Genomic DNA, 13,701 nt, shown 5'->3' with positions numbered 1-13,701 from the left:
AAACTGAGCAACTTATTTTCTTTCTATGAATTCATAATACCAGTTCATAGACTTTTTGAAATAAGCTAAATTTACAATACTCATTCCACTGATCTATTGTTGGGTAGTAAAAAATAGGGGGACTAATAAAAACAATTTTCAGACCTACTTATGCTTCTCCCACCTAAAAACCACATGACACTTAAGTAGAATCACTAAACTTCAAGGAAGCAAAGAAGCATTATCTGCAAGCTGTACAGGGCCAAAAGCCAACCCTCTGAGTTCAGCCAGACGTAAAGTGAACATGAATGTTGCATGGGACACAGTTGTGCAGAGGCAGAGTGTGTACCATAGGCTGGAGATCATGTTACTGATTTGTGACCTCTCCCCAAAAATGTCCCCCTACAGCTCACAAGAAGGAGTCTGTGAAAGCAAATTTCTACAGGTTGGTGTGAATCTACATGCACTGTGGGCATTCAAGGCACAAATTTCTAGTAATAATCACAAGAATCCACACTTGAGTTATAATTTCCAATAAATCACAATGAGAGGTTAGAAAAAGAAGAAATTCTTGATTTTGGTCATTGGAATTTACCTGTGCAAATAGGGCTTGGGGTCTCTATTAGGGCTAAATGATAAACTGGGGACAACAATAACACAACAAGTAATATTACATCATCACAACATTTTTTTTTATCTCCTTTTGCTGATTCCTGTTCTCAAAGTGAACACAGAGGCTGCTAGAGCTACAACAGGTTTTGTTTTTCTATTTCATAGGGAGATGCTTGGTTGTTTTGTCTGAATGTTACATTTGCTGTGTCCTGAACTGGTGCATTCTCATTCTCTTCTAAAATAATCTTGATGATTTTAAAGCCCAGATGAACAAGTGCAGTCAGATAGAGGAGGATCAACTCAGACATTTTCAGACAACACTACGTGCATTTATATCATAGCTGGTCACTTGTACAATGAGTGAAGACCTAGTCCATCAAGTCAATGAAATTCAAAGCATGATTCATCCAAACAAATGCAGACCACTGCTTTAAGATGACAGCGCTTGGTAGTACTGCCTGCACTGAACAATTCAGATGCACATAGCAACAGATAATACTGAGTGTAAAGGAGTCTAAAATGACCAGCTTAAATGTAGTCACCTACGCTTAGATGAATCCCATCCCTGCTCCGTGAATGCAAAAACAGATTAACAAAAAAACCCCCCAAAAAAACAACAAAAAAAATCAAATCACTGTTTTTTTTCCTGGTCTACCCATCTAGTAGAATTTTATATTTGTATATAATCTATTTATGTTATAAAACCAATACATTTTATAAGCAGACTTTTATATTTTTTCAATCAAGTTATGTATTTTCAGTTACATGTATTATTAATGAAAAATTGTTTTGTTTAGAAATACAACTTCAATCACCAAGTACTTTCACCTGCACAGACCACAGAGTAATGTTTGTAATTATTTTCTAGAGAGTCATAATACATAATCAACTGATTCAGAAAGAACTTAAAGAAAAGCCTGTGTATTATTTGCTCAAACCATTGAAATTCTGATCAAGTTGACTAGTCTTGATGGGTTACTGAATCTCTTCTCTTATATGGCTCTTGTCAGTATGATGTCTGCAGTAGCATTGAATAGAGAATAAATAAAAAATCATGGTCATTAATTTGTTTGTTTATATCTTGTTTCCAAGCACAGGTTCCCCTCTAAGTAACAGATTTCAGAGAACTAACTGAAAGTTTTAAGTGACTTAATATTGAACAGTATTTCAAGTAAGCTTACCAGTTTCAGAGAGCAGCTTGGTAGCTTCCAGCACCTTCTCAGTATAAACTCCAGTTTCATAATTTTCCATCTCTGCATTAATGATGTGAATAACTCTGGCTGCACGGCCTCGGATGGCACCTGCAGTTCTGTCCAGTGTATCGACATCCCCCTCTTGGAGAGCAATCACACACTTATTCACATCTTCCAGAATATGGTTTTCTGGAATGTAGGAAAAAGAAAAAAAAAGGCTCATTTCATTTCATTCTTCCTCATATTAAAGATTACTGATTTGGGTAAACTGCAAATGTCAGTATGTTGAAAAATTGATATCTGTCCTTATCCAGGTCTGCAAAACAAATACCATTCTGTGATACTATGCCACATAACAGTAAAAATTCCAAGTGTGATATTTATATTTAAAAGGGACTAGGCTATGTCCTCTCACCTTTACTGCGAGTACCAACCTGTAGTTCTCTGAAAAACAGTCACACTAATTTCAAACATCACATTGAATTTTATTACAATGAAAGTGTAATAAAAATCAGTGCAAAAAAGGAAAGTGGTCAAATATTATGTAGATGCTCTAATAAACAGTTGGGCAATTTTCTGAAGATGAATTTACACATTCCCATAAACATTTAATATGTTTGGTTCATTTGTGCCTAAATAAGTTAGAAAAGAAAATAAATCATTTTAAAAAGACAACAGTAAATGACCTTTGTAGATAGCAGGGAGTCTGTGCATGAGCAGTTCATCTCCTTTACTCCATCTATGCTAGAGATTAAGCTGTGAATTTTTCATGACACAGAGTATATGTGACTGCATATTCTGAAGTAAGAGTCGACAACAGTGAGTCTGCTCAGATGATGTAATATCAAGTAGCTTTCCTGAAATTTTGGGAGCTACATTGTTTTTTCTCAGCTCAGAATCAGGCCATTACTCTGACGTGCTGCAGTATCATAGTTTATGTAGTGCTCTCACATACAATGTGAAAGGATGAAGCAGATTTTTGACTAGGTCAGACATTATTCCTCTACAGACAGTATAGTTAAAAATCATTTCAATAATAAAATTATGACCGAGTTTCATATTTGAGTAAACTCACTCTGAGAAACTCAGTGACTCTAAATAACATCTTACTTTTCTGCCACAGATACCACTAAACTGAAAACGAAATGCTGTTCTTTGTAGTAGTAATAAAGAAAACAGAATCAATCTGTTTACCAGCTGCTTTTTCTTAATTATCTTTGGCCACAAAAATAGAACAACACACTAATCTTCACTGTTAAAAATCCCAAGGTTGGATCATTTGAGGGTTTCAGGAATGTTTTACATGATGTCAAATTTTAAACTGTAACAACTCTGAATGAAAACCAAAAGTCCCCTGAGCTGTGAATCAGAGTAACTTGCAAGGGAAAATTCTTTGTTTAAAAAACTCTCTATACACATTTAAAGAACGGTGCTTTGCTAAAATATTTCTTCACTATTTCCTCCTCATCATTGTCAATTTTTTTACCATGGCATAGCCAAATTTTGCCCCAAAAGTGGTGCTATATGGATTTGAACAGACAGTGCATTTGGAATATAAAGTAACTGATTAAAAGTATAGTCAGCCTTCCTTTGGTAGCCACCGTATTAATAAAACATGCCACCAAATGTGACACTTGATATGAAGAGGAGGAAGTGTCATTTCATGAGGTACGTTTAACCAGACACTAGCCCATTTTGAATGCTTCACTGGTTTAACATCCAAAAATAAAAATACCCTGTGTAAGCTGAGGCTTCCAAGCTTACAGCTAGCAGCAACAGGCTTTCTGCATACATGAGATGTTTTCTCATTTTTAATAGAGATGTCTATGGACAGTATTAGGAAAAAAAAATCTAAACCCAACAGAAATACTACTTCTCAGCTGTCTTGGAAAGTTTGGATGTAAGTCAGGTCTATGTTAGAAGAAAATATGATTTGAGAAAAAAAAATAAAAATGTCACCCATTCAGATAACTTCTGGTTTTATGGATACGAATGCTTGGAGTGAACAAAGTCCTCAAACAAATAAATAAATGGCCATTTAAGCAAGTTTGCCATTTCTTTGGCTTGTGGATCGGGTCTGAAGTTTATGGCTTGGTCAGCCCCTTTCATTGTGAGCTTGGTCTGTTGAAAAGTGTTTGGCAGCTTCAAATCTCAAATAAAAAAATCTATGTGCTACCAGATTCTGAAGTACCCTTTTATTCTAAGAGTTCATTTTCTTGTCATGGCTTGCAGTAAACACTCTAGCAGTGGCGTTGAACAGTGGAGTGTGAATTATACTAAATCAAACCATTTCCCTATTACTAATAATAGTGGGATACAAAACAAAATAAAAGGCTGGACAAAAAAGAAAATTAAGGACTTTTTAAAGGATATTTTTTTTCTCCAAACAGCTTAAGCTTTTATGAGGAAATATCAAAGAAAAGAATGTAGAATGAAACAGAAAATTAAGGCCAAGCTGTCTCCTGAAGTTTGACTCTTCTGTGACATTAGAGTAAGCTAAGCACACACTTGGCACGTTCTATGTCCTTATTCACAACAATGAAATTCACCTTTTTCAAACCATAACAGGAAAATGAGTTTTCTGCAGCAGACAATTAACACAAGATATGCAGCACTTGTCAATTACAGTACTCATTGTGTGTAACTATATTATAACAATACACTCTGCCACAAGTTGCAGCACTTTACAATGAGGATGGAGAAAAAGACTGTGACCCAAAGGGTCAATGTCCTTCTCTTCTCCATCCCTTCTTTATGTGAGGACTAAGAAACATTGTTTTCATAGAAGAACTTGCTTTTCATTGTAATCCTTCCTAGTGAGATCAGAGAATTGCAAAGATTTGCTATTTCTTATACTACTTTATACTCTCTGTTTGGTTGCATTGCTACACCAGTAAATCTGGGACCCAGAAGTGCTTCCCAGCTCTCTGGAAACCTACACACTGGTTATGTCCTGACAACATACGTAGATGGGACTGATATGCAGCACCTGACTATTTCCCTTCCTCCTATCCCTCTTCAGGGTCTGCTAACCTGGAACAGATGATCGGGGGCCAGGACTGTATGGTACATCTGCCTCACTGTTTAGACATAGCTGATCTGAGCAAAGCTACAAAATAAAGTAAGGAAAGTTCATCTTTCCTCTTCTTGCCTACAGATGCACAAGGACTCTAAAAATTTTTTTTCAATACTGTTAGCCTGTCACAGGTCTGGAATACGTTTTTAAAAGGTGGCCAAAATCCTACTTCGTGCCTGAGCTGAAACAAAAATCTAGAAATAGAAGCACAAATAGGATGCTATTTTCTGGGAGATGAAAAGCTAACCATTGCTACCAGGGATTAATTGGCATGCCTTGGTTGTTCCTACTGAGTGTGGAAGATCAGCATTCCAATAGGGACGGACTAATGGACTAATGATGCTTAGGTAATTATAGCTTTTCTCTGCTGTGACCCATTACTTTAATTTAGGAGTATATTTTTAGAAGAGTCCCTTGATCCCAGTACCTGAAACAGAGAGGAAATCGTCCACCGAAGTGATATCATCAACAGCTTCAGTAAGAACTCGCACTTGTTTCTCCCACTGATCTTTAAAGACGTCCATGTTGTCCTGTGCTACTTTGCTCTGGGGTCTGGCGGCCAATGTGAGCGCAGCATTTATTACCTGTTATTCAGAATCATTTGTCATGAGGAGCGACGAAATTTTTTCACAAGGGAAAGAACTAATAGATATGGACTGAGTTAAAAACACAGCATTACACTCCATTGAATATGCAGGTCTCAAGACATGCATGTATTTTTCACAGTTTGTGGAAAGCCGGCAACAGTGTAATGACAAAGGTAAGGGTATAATCTTCATCTAGGCCGTTTTCCCTGTCGCAGTTTACTGATGCTTTTTAATGTCAGAGTTCTGAAGTGCTTTTTAGCAGGAATCTTACCTGTGGGCACAGACTATCAATCTGTGTTGCTGCCATACGGACTAACTTCACACCTTCTTCATTATTCGAGATTGAACAGGCCAGATTTGCAACCTACAATGAAATTGGCAGAATGAGAATCAAGTTTTAGGCAAGCAGGGCATTGTATACCTTTCTCTCTCCTTATTGAGCCTTGCCTAGAATGAAAGAATTGTATACAGGAGGAATGATATGGCATCTTCTGTGCTGGTGAACAGAAACTCATGTAGATTATTTCCTTACTAGCAAACTGAACCAGCCATCTTCATTAGATTTTTCTCAAAATCTTCCCTCATTGTCAAGTGTTTCACATACTTCTCTATAGCTTGAAGATAATCTCCTGAGAAGCTATATAGAGAATGTAGAGTATCCAGATAATTATCTATACATTTCCTTTCCTCACAGTTTCTTTTTTCTTTTATTAACCATGTCCATTATGAATACTAGTAATTAGGCTCATCTATATACTCTCAGCTTTGCAAAATGAAGAATCTTTGATGTCCTAACACATGGAATTGTGCTTTTCTACCCATAAGCAAAACTCTGATACCTTCCCTGACACTGGGAAGTTATTTCTCAAGTATCTTCATTGTTTCAGATCCTGATGATTTTATGCATATTAAAGTCCTTTTAATTCTCAGGTGGACCTCTACTTCTATGTGATTATCTGCCCTAGAGTAAAATGTCTGTTAGCAAGAGTATCATAACTTGGTCATGTGAAATGTCTCTGTTGAAAGCCTTATTCTGTAATGCATGCCTGAAGATCTCATTCAGAGATGTAGGTATCTACACGTGCTTGCTCTGACACAGCTTTGGAAAGTCTGAACCTTGCAAGACTGAAGGCTCTTTGGATAAAATGAAGACAGGAGAGACTTAGAGAGACACCTAAATGAGATCTAGCAATCAGACCATGCCTCCAGACACTGCAGAGCTGCATCTCTGTGGCTTGGATGCAAGTGGCAGAGTTCATACAGTGCTGCTTGCAAAAAAACCCATTCCCAAAAGCTTTGTGCCAAGTCCATGAATCTGCCATGGGTTTTCCAAACAGCAATTCGTGTCACAGTGCACATAATTAAGCTCATCAGTGATATTTAAATCAGAAAGGTACATTCTGGGATGGGGGAATACAAGATTTTTTTTTTAATCATCCAAAAGTATGGCTCTTACTTCTAATCTACATTAAAACAAACTTATAAAATTTTAAATATGCTTCCTTGATATTATTCAGTGTGCCTGAAGGCATAACTATCAGTTGGAAATGATTCATGAATTAGTTCAAATACCCCCATCTTTCCAATTTCCCTCCAGTCTCCCCTTGTGGTATTAATCTGTTCTTGTCTCCAGTGCACATTGCCACATTAGCCCTAGTCCATCTGTTCTGCATAGAACCTATTTCAATTCACAGTTATATAGAACGTGGTTTGCATATATCACAGTGCCAAAGCCCTGAGAAGAAGAGAACCTAAGGCTTCAAAGAGTCTTGCAGGCATTTCCTAGTCAAAATTTTATCATAATGTTGTGATTTTTATTTTCATTTCATGGTGAGACAAATGAGTTAGTCTGTTTGTTAACAGCCTTACAGCGCTCATGTCAAAAACGTCCTCCTAAGCTGACATCTTCCAATTAATTTACCATTTTCTGTAGTCACTTCTTTGCACACATCAAACAGACCACTTTAATCTTCATGAGAAACAAAAGCTAAGCAGGATAATAATTAGAATGCATTAACATGAGTGGAAATTACAGAACTTAAAAACTAGTAAATGGTATTAAGTTCAGCAAAAACCATCTTCCTGTATTTTAAAGCCATGGTTTTTCAGATTGCCTTTTCATTTTATGATTATCATGATGGAAATCTGTCATAAGGCTTCAAGATGCACCATATAACTTACTCTTTCTCAGACAGCAGTGAGATATGTGACTGAAAGGGGCTGGGTGTCATGAGATGGCAATCAAACTATTAAGCAGGTCTTTGAGTTCTCTTGGAAGAGATCTTTGCAGAAAAAAACAACAGTGAAAATAAAACTTATTTCTTTTATGTCTCTGTGAATTACTCTTTCAATAGAATCTGATCAGATATTTGGATATTGTAAAGCGTCCTGGTTTTCCAAGGAAGGATACAGACACAATCAGAAAAAAACTTCTCATTTTTTGTAAAGTAATTTAGGGTTCGGTAAGTTGTTTTGGATGTTACTGTCAATACAGAGGGAGTACAAACTGTAATCTATGACTACATTAAATATGCATCAAAAGAGCATTACAGTTATCCGGTTAAAAATAAAAAGTTACATATCACGTATAATCCTAATCTAAATAGTTTCTGTGGCATATTTCAAGTCTTGCATAAATATAGTCCTGTATATATATATACACACATATATATAGCAGCCAGAAAGCAATACTACTTTCACAATTCAGCAGGGAGTACCTATAGCATGGGTACATCCAATTATGTCAAATAAGCATAGAGATAAGCAAATTCTACAAAGGTAGATGCAATCTGGATAAAATTGAATTTAGCACTACAAATCAGAAATACTGTGACTTTACCCAACGCTTATTTTTAAAACGTGGCAAGAAATAGACATTACTTGCTAAAGCCTGAATTTCAGTGCCGTCATATAAGCATGGATCTGTGAAATAACACAAGTTTTAAGTGCACTCAATCACCAGATACCACACTATTTAATTATTTTGACGACTTTGTTATCAAATACACAACCAATTTACCATCAGTTAAGATTCTTGGCACGGCAAGGTCCATATGCATACTCTTAGTCGATAGAAACCGTGAGGTAATTCAACATGCTTTAGCCTACTATAGATTCAGCAACTTCAGATATTTTTCCTACATAAAACTATGACCAAAAAAGCTTAGACCCAATTCCACTCCACTTAGCTGACAGTCTTTGGTTAGGTGCCAAACTGATCTCTTTGGATAATGAATAAAAAGAGAAAGGCACTTCCTGAGACTCTTTCAGGTCTTTGGTTGATTATCTGAGCCTCTAGATATATCTAGATTGTTATATAAACTTAGATTATAGCTGGCCCCGATGATTGTTGAAAAGATATTACTGAAATAGAACAGGTTGTAATGGTGCATCATAACTTGTTTTGCATATGCATATTTAATACAAGGTGTATTGTAAAGAACCCAGACTCTTCAAGGTTGGGAATTTGTTTAATATGCCACTCCTGAGTTGGATGGAGTAGATAGCTTGGAAAGGAAAATGAAAAGGCTGTATGTTACTGTAGCTGCCAATGTGCCAAAACTTTGATGTGACAGCCTTTACCTTTACACTTCAAAAGTACTCTGTCTCCACCAAAGCGTTGAAGAGGAGATTTCATGAGAGGCTGTGGAAGTAACAAGGTAAATAATTTTTCTTGGGTTTTGTTGGGGTTTTTGTTGGGTTTTTTTTTTTTTTTTTCTTCCTGTTTACTAAGTTCCTTGAACATACTGAATTTACTTATTGCCTAAACAGAACTTAAAGTTTGCATTAAGATCAATGTGAACTGTCTAAAAAGTATTTATATGAATGAATACATTTTAAATACCAAAATCAATGAACTGTGAATCATCCTCAAAATGCATGGAGAACTTAATAACAGTGAAACTGCTGTGTAGATAAACATTATTGTCCAGAATCTCAGGTCTGCTAAGATACTCTTATACCATCAAAACAATTGCTAAAGACCTTAACCCTGTCCTGAAAGAACACAGAGAAGTAATGTGCAAGAAAATAAACACTCCATCTCCAGTGATGCTGTATTTTTCTGCAATCACCAAAGGCACTGAACCAATCCTACAATTGGGGAGGTGAAAAAGTGCATACAAACTCCTTCATATTAATTTCCTATCACTGGCACCGATAGCCCAAGATGCAATTCTGCACCTTGCTAGGTATCTATCTTTAATCATGCAGCCAGTTCCATTACTTTCAATTATTCAAAATATATGCAGGATCAGTCCCAATAAAATGTATTTGCATTTATTTGTTGTATTTCAGCCTCAAGCAGTTTTCTGCTGCATAGCAGATGGGGGTGGGGAAGGACTTTGTTTCTAATGCAAATTTTTATTACCATTGTTGAAAGGACATACCAAGGACAGGACTTATCTAAAGATATATTTATATGGCATCTGGAAGCATAAGTACTGTATGGACGGGCAATGCCTACACTAGTTTTTCACTAGGTAGCGACCGAAGCGTGGATTAGCATTTTGTCATTGCTTTTGCCACACATACTACCTAGGAGAGAAAAACTTTATTTCTAACAGACAATTGCACTCCAAGTTACAAAAGTAATCAAGGATCTTTCCTACCAATTTACTGTATTTTTACACTGATGAAAAATGGGTGGAGTTACCTTTCATTGTGTTTTTAAACTAGACTATTTCCAATTTTGACTTGAGCTCTTTGTATTATTAAAGATAACTATGACTATCAAAATGTATTGTCTTCTGATTCAAACTTAAATTCAAAGATTTAACATGGCCACTCTGAATTTAATGTAAGCGAAAAGGTCCAAAAGAGAAATCTAATGCTTAGAGCAAAAATGTAAAAAAAGGGAGCAGCATATGCTATAGCAAAGGAGCAGTAACAACACAAAGGCTGCAGAATACTGCAGCTAATGTATGTATTTTATTATTTTATTTTTTCTTTTACTCTTTTTTTCCACCATAGATTATTTAGAAAAAATGATACAAAAAAAACCCCTCTATTAGCTTTCCCAGCCATTTAACCATTCTAAGGTAAAGAATACAATCTATTCATACATTAGTTTTGCGTATTCTTTGTAAATATGTTTTGTTTTTTATTTTTGTTCTACATGTCTTTCCTATTTATGTAAATTATTTTTTTCACTGTAATTAACTGAAGGAAATATTAGGAAGAGGAAAATTTACAGCAAGATATTCCTTTGTTAGGGAAATACAGAATAGCTGAAACAAACCCAAGACACAGTCAAACTTATCTGTCTACACCACACATTTGAGAAACTGAAACTGAATTATTCAGCTTGAGTTGAAGATTGTTGAAGTAAGACTCTTCTATAACATTCATAGTGGATTAAAGCCAAACAAATAATGTCACTGTGTTTCAGCTAATGAATGGTAACTTGCTGAACTGTGGTATCTTAACTATTTGTAATTGTTTTTCCATCCACTTATTTATCCAGATATTGTTACAATCTCCAAATCCTTCAAAATTTTGACATATATTGATGTTGGTACTGCTGTAGGCAGCCCAGTGATATTCATGGAGCCACAAATAAGAGATTTTTTTCTAAAGGAGAGCACAGAGTTGAAGCTAAGTTACCCAAGATCTTCAGCTTATTTATCCTCACTCTATTCACTCAAGCATCATATTATGAGCAAAACTCTATTTGCCACTAGACATGATGTTTTTGCACATACACAAACAAGTGCCAAAAATCAAAATGTCACTGGGAGTACATACTGCAGCAGATTCCTCTTCCTTTTCATGCACTGCAGTGCCAATTTGTAGTACCACGAAAATACTAGACTGTGGTCTCTTTCTCAGTACCTATCGCATATGGCGTGGGGGAACCTCATACTGGATAACACTGTTGATTGTCCCTCATTTATATTAACCAGTCACGTAGTCTTATCTAAAAAAGACATGTATTTTTAAGTTGTTCATATGTACATAGTCACGTGTATTGAAAAATTGAATAGCACACACAGCAGTAAAAAAGGCATTTCTTCTGTAAATTGTTAATGATTTGATGTACTGAGTTTGATGTTTTCTCTGAAAAGTTTTTAACACCAAACCCTGAACATATTTCATATAAACTGCTCAGACATTTGCAATACTCTGTACATATCTAAGCACGTTGGTAACAGCAGGACATTAGAAAGCTACAGAGAATTTTAAGCACAACAGTTGAATGTTTTATTTCATGTCTTATATGCTACCCACTGAACTTATGAAAAACTCTTTCCACTTCTCAAAAGGTCAACAGCATATTCACTCATACTTACTACAGGAATAAGGCTTTTTCACTCACTCAAACTACCTTCAGACTTCCTCCACATCAGATTTAGTTGAAAGAGCTTTAAGACATTTCTACTTTTGGTAAAGTTCGAAGTAACTCTGACTTGAATAAATTCAGTGGGTGCTGGACTGAGATTTTTGAAAGAGAATTCAGAGTGTTAGAAGCCTCATGAGTACTGAAAAGTCAACTCAAAATGAAAAAATTGTAGTTGTGGACAATTTCAGTGAAGTGTTGTTAAGGCAATCTTAATCTCCTCTATTTTCTAGGACCATTCCAGTACATGCCATCATTATTGCCTATAAGATGGAATAGAATTGAGATGAAAAATGAAACACACTGAAAAATCCTTCTACTTTACTATTTTCATAACTGAAAAAAACCAACTTTGGTTCACGTTCAATTATGAGCTGCCAGTAAAGAACACGAGGAAAGGGTATTGTAGTATGTCTGATCCTTTATGTTTAATATCAGATAATAATAATTATTTTAGATATGAACAAAAAAGATATTCACTAGGAGTAAATACGGACTCTTCTTTTTTTCCCCTTTCTCTTTTTAGATGGAATTTGACCATACATCTCTTTCTTCCTGAAACCGGTCAAGTTTCTACACCACACTGATGAGCCCCAACCATGACAAATGTACCTGATTGAAAGCAGAAGAAACCCCCTACTGTCGTCCAAAGACCTACTAAAACAAGAGGGGTACGATGCTGATGTGCATCTGTGATTTTAGACTCAATTTCCAGGTCATTGCAATTTCTCTGCAGCATCAGCCCGAGCATTCTCTAGGGAAAACAGGGGAAAGCAAATTGATTATAGAAAAGACAGGTGATTGTTTCTGAGTATTTTTCCAATTTACACCAAAGAATAATTCTAGAAACCTCTTGAGTTTCATTTGTAAATTATTCAAGCAATGCTGTTGGGCATGTAGAGTGGAGCACTGCCTAGAACTATCAACCTGCACCCTCAGCTACAGCAAACAGGCTCAGAGCTGTTTCAGTTACCATACATGAAGACCTGATCCCACAATTGAAAGTCTAGGCATACATCTGTTAGGGGTCCTCTGTTCCACCATATCTCTAAATAGTTTGAAATTCAAGGACTTTAGAAAAGTGGGTGTGGATGTTAATTCAGAGCTGAAAAATCAACAGAAATGCTTCCTGCTTTGACAAAAACCTCCCTTAGGAATTACAGATGATTGAGTAAAGAGTGTGTTTCTGAGGCATTCAGCTGGAATACAATTAATTGATAGTCAGGAGTAGTGGGGAAACTGCATGCCTCCCGGCTGGCCAGCAGGGAGAGGGGTGAGGACAGCAGAATAGAGCTTCTCTCCTGAGGTTCACTGCCACAGGAGTTGCGAAGTGCAGTGAGGCAACTCAGCTTCAGGTATATGGGATCTCTCCCTTCAATGATTTGCTCACTACACTGATGTAATTTCTGAATTTTCTCTGTATACATTTGCATCCATTGCTGAAGAAACAAACAGCAAACAGCTGTAGTAAATCAAGAAGAAGAGCAGGACTTAGTCTTAAGAACATAGTGAAGACCAGATTCCTACCTTAATTTTAACTGGTTTTGAGCAATACAGCATAGCACTGGTGAAATGCAGCAAGTGTTTCTCCAAGAAAGCAGCTTATAAAGCTGTAGTGGATCGGTTCTCTATTGTTCATCTATTCAAGTGGGCCATAAAACAGATACCCTGTTCTAAACCACACAGCTAACACGACCACTGAGTCTAGATAGTACAGCTAGAATTGATTAGTTTTATTTACTGATTTTCTGAGTTACAGGTATAAATGCATTTTACACTGGAGTGGTGCACATTTATTTTCTTCCTTTCACAGAAAGCAATTGTAAGATGTCCAACTACAAAAATCCCTTCTGCATAGGTTAGAGACAAACAACCCATCTCAGTGCTCTTTTACCTCTTTTAGTAGGATCAGGTTAC

At 36.3% G+C, this 13,701-nt stretch overlaps 1 protein-coding gene across 4 annotated transcripts in view; it reads right to left on the bottom strand.

Annotated features, from left to right (window-relative positions):
- The window catches only part of CTNNA2 (catenin alpha 2), a 522,682-nt gene that overhangs the window by 65,035 nt on the left and 443,946 nt on the right, over positions 1-13,701 (bottom strand). For all 4 annotated transcript variants that reach the window (XM_074821833.1, XM_074821829.1, XM_074821830.1 and 1 more), the window contains 3 exons: positions 5,719-5,811; positions 5,288-5,444; positions 1,773-1,973 (listed from right to left, as the gene is read on the bottom strand). In XM_074821833.1, coding sequence (XP_074677934.1) covers positions 1,773-1,973; positions 5,288-5,444; positions 5,719-5,811 — 451 coding nt within the window. The remainder of the gene's footprint in view (positions 1-1,772; positions 1,974-5,287; positions 5,445-5,718; positions 5,812-13,701) is intronic.

Source organism: Strix aluco, chromosome 4 (genome assembly GCF_031877795.1).
Source record: "Strix aluco isolate bStrAlu1 chromosome 4, bStrAlu1.hap1, whole genome shotgun sequence".
NCBI lineage: Eukaryota > Metazoa > Chordata > Aves > Strigiformes > Strigidae > Strix > Strix aluco.
The sequence above is the reverse complement of the archived record's forward strand: the minus strand, read 5'-3'. Positions and strand labels throughout refer to the sequence as shown.